Genomic DNA, 3,605 nt, shown 5'->3' on the forward strand with positions numbered 1-3,605 from the left:
TGGGGGGGGGGGGGCAGAAGGGTGTGTGCTGGGCCTGGCCCCAGCCGCAGTGGCAGGATGCAGCCAGAGCTCGGAGAGGCCCCTCGCAGCACAGCCCCCCCTCCCTGTCTGTCATTCGTGTCCCTCGTCGCTGCGGGGCACCGCCACCCGCCCAGTTACCGGGACAGACAGCTGGCGCCATCTTTGATGCCTCTCTGTGTCCAATTCTTCACTAAGTTCTGACGTTTTATCTCTAAGCGAACCTCAGACCTTCATTTCCTCTTTGTGGCCCCTCCCCACCTGTCCCCTCTGGTTCCTTCCAGCTCCGTCCGCGAGGCCAGGCCCAGAGAGGCCTTGCACACCGTGAGCGGGTCCCGTCCTCCTCAGGTGCTGGGGACGTTGGCGAAGGCTCTCGAGGGAGAAAGCTGGTGGGGCTCTGCCTTGCCCGGTGGGAGGGTCACCTCTTGGTGCTGAGCAGGCGGTGGGGGGCGGGGGGCAGAGGGGCTGTCACTCAGAGCCCGCGAGGAGGCGTGGACCGGAGCGTCCTTCAGTCTCCGGCTCGGGCCGTCGGTACTGTGGGCCCAGCCTTTGGAAGAGTGGGCAGTAGCCAGGGAGCTGACCGCTTGCTCAAGCTGTGTCCCTGCGGGGAGGGTCCGTGACCCCAGCAGCCTGGGTCGGGGAGGAGGTCAGAGGCCTCTCTCGTGTGGACGCTGCGGCGGAGCGTTCTGGGCGAGGGAGCGGGAGAGGCCGGGTGTGCTCAGTCACGGGCTTCCCGTGGGGCGCGATGGGGACAGTGAGGGCGGTTCCGTGACCGTCCGGGCGGGGAGTCCGTGCGGAGGAATTCCACCTTGTGTCCGAGTCTTGCTCAAATGGAGGAGGAGCACACTTCCTGTTACTGTATTTGCAGAAACACCGCCAATTGAGGGGTGAAGGAACAGGGTCCCTGAGAAACGAGTGTGGGGTCTCCCTCCACAGCCCCTGCCCCCGCCCCCCCAGCATGTTCCGCTGTGGTGGTGTGTTGGAGGCAGCAGCAAGTGTGTGCACAACAGGTAGTTTGTGCCGTCCGCACTGTCCGCCCTCAGCCGCCTTCCCTCCGGCACCTCGTGGAGGAGGAAAGCAGTTGTCCCTCTCCCCTTCGGGGTCCCTGGCCCAGAGCCCTGATAAAGACCCGTTATCCAGAGGGAAAGGGGTAGTCCCATGGGAGACATCAGGGGAGATGAGTTACTTCCAGTGGCTGAGTTCCGACTTAGATATTATGTCGGTAGGGAAGCGGGGAGAGGCCTCGGGGGAGGAAGCGGCTGAGGGCGATGGGTGGCCCTCGGGAGCTGCTGGAAGGTGTGATGGACAGTGTGACCGTCTGTCTGGGTGGTGCCTCTGGCCTCCTCCCCTGGGGAAGAGGCCACCCTCCGGCACCTCGTGGAGGAGGAAAGCAGTTGTCCCTCTCCCCTTCGGGGTCCCTGGCCCAGAGCCCTGATAAAGACCCGTTATCCAGAGGGAAAGGGGTAGTCCCATGGGAGACACCAGGGGAGGTGAGTTACTTCCAGTGGCTGAGTTCCGACTTAGATACTATGTCGGTAGGGAAGCGGGGAGAGGCCTCGGGGGGAGAAAGCGGCTGAGGGCGATGGATGGCCCTCGGGAGCCGCTGGAAGGTGTGATGGACAGTGTGACCGTCTGTCTGGGTGGTGCCTCTGGCCTCCTCCCCTGGGGAAGAGGCCACCCTCCCGGCTAAGGAAGCCCTGGAGGGTTCATGCCATCGAGCTCCTTGGGAGGGTCTGTGTGGAGGCAGATGGAGGGGCTGGGGGGTCACAGAAAGCCGCCTCCTGCACTGGCTCTGCTTCAAGTGCCCACAGCTCAGAACAACACGTCAGAGTGGTGTATTGGGGGGGTGGCGGGTCCTGAACGCCACATTGGGGGCTGTTCTCCCCTTCAGGTTACAGAACTGACATGTGAGTATTTGTTGTATGACAAACGGAGTCATTAGCGTTTACTTTCCTGGGCACTAGGACGCCGCATGCAGCTGCAGGCAACTTAGTAACTTAGTGTGGCCATTGGTCGGGTCCCAGCTGGTCTGTCCCTGCCCGGGCTGGACCCCTTCTCTCACAGCTCCCGCTGGGCTCGGGGAGCTTGGGCGCCTGGCTGTGAAGGGCTGGCCAGAGAGTTTGGTGTTCACTTCCTGTACTGATGTGAGCCCGGTGATGCGCGTGAGCAGGAATGGAATTGCTGAGCGATGCTCACTGTGCAGTGCAGCCCTGCAGGATGTAACCCTTTTATATTTTTCCGCCCAGATCATTACAGCTACTCAGAGAATCGCGTGGAGAAGGACGGCCTGATCCTCACGAGCCGGGGGCCGGGGACCAGCTTCGAGTTCGCCCTGGCGATTGTGGAGGCGCTGAGCGGCAAGGACGTGGCCGAGCAGGTGAAGGCCCCGCTGGTGCTGAGAGACTAGCCGCGGCCCTGGGAGGGGTCAGGAGCCGCTGGTCCCCCTGCCTCCTTGTGTTTGTGCTGCTGTGTGGGGAAGCGGGGCGCCAGGCCTCCTCAGATCCCCCCACACCTGTGTCCCCACATTTCCGAACCTCGATTGCAGAATAAACAGACGTGTAGCAAACTACCAGCTCCTTCTTTCGTCTCCCATTTCTTTTGTGAAACTGAATTCATCATCAGCTTTGTGAGCAGCGCTTAGCTGTTGCTCAGGGGTGAAAGTGACGGGCAGTGCCCACGTGCGATGCGTGGTTTTTAATAAGATGTACTCGGCCTTTGCCCGCGCCCGGCACGGAGCCCTGGGAGTGTCCTTCTTCGGAGAGTGGTCCTGGTGTCTTGTGTTAATGAGGTTGCTTTGGGGTCCCGCCCGAGGGTGAGGCTGGATGCCATGGAGCCCAGGGGTGAGAGGTCGGCCCTGTCGGCAGCTCCCTGATCTTGGGAGGGAAGGCCAGTGACTGAGCCAGTGGTGATGTAGTGCAGCCCCCGCACCCCGCAGGGACAGGCCTGGTCCTTCCTGGGGCTTCCACGTGGGGACCCGATGCTCCACTGCCAGCGTGGGGCCAGCTCCGCAGGGAAGACGCGCACCGCGAGGCCGCGCCCTGTGTACCTCCTGCCGCTGTGACTGACACCCTTCACTCCCTTCTGTGATCTCGGTCACCAGTGGGACCTGGGTTTCTGGAGGCCTGTGCGCTGTCCTGCCAGGCTCCTCACCCAGCCAGGGCTTGGGGACCCGAGACCTGTGGCTGGTTGGTCAGCGCACAGGGAGCAGCCTGCTGTGCAGCCGGCGTCCAGGGGAGGGTGGGCCTGGGCCTGGGACCTCACCTAGGGAACCTGAGGATTGTTGTTGGTGTGGGGCAGCACACACACACACACACACACAATGCACACCCTCATGCATGCGCACGGAACCCCTCTCAGCACGTGTGTGCAGCCAGGACAAGCGCAGACGAGATGGAAGAGGCTGCAATGACTCCGTGGCGGCTGCGCCGTGAGGTCGGCTGTAATGGTGGAGCTGGGGACCCAGGCCTCTTCCCATGCAGAGGGGCCCTCGGCTGGTGAAGAGCTTCATGAGTCGGTGCAGCCTCTGTTTTTCCTTCTCTGGTGACGACTCCCAGCTGTTCACCCCGGGAACCACCCCGCTCCCACGG

At 62.9% G+C, this 3,605-nt stretch overlaps 1 protein-coding gene across 1 annotated transcript in view; it reads left to right on the forward strand.

Moving 5' to 3' along the window:
* The window catches only part of PARK7 (parkinson protein 7), a 17,965-nt gene extending 15,375 nt beyond the window's left edge, over positions 1 to 2,590 (forward strand). The window contains exon 8 of the mRNA XM_005874340.2: positions 2,265 to 2,590. Within this exon, the coding sequence (XP_005874402.1) occupies positions 2,265 to 2,425 (161 nt within the window). The 3' untranslated portion in view covers positions 2,426 to 2,590. The remainder of the gene's footprint in view (positions 1 to 2,264) is intronic.
* Positions 2,591 to 3,605: the final 1,015 nt, after the last annotated feature.

The sequence above is a fragment of the Myotis brandtii genome, unplaced genomic scaffold, assembly GCF_000412655.1.
Source record: "Myotis brandtii unplaced genomic scaffold, ASM41265v1 scaffold434, whole genome shotgun sequence".
In the NCBI taxonomy this organism is placed as follows: Eukaryota; Metazoa; Chordata; class Mammalia; order Chiroptera; family Vespertilionidae; genus Myotis; species Myotis brandtii.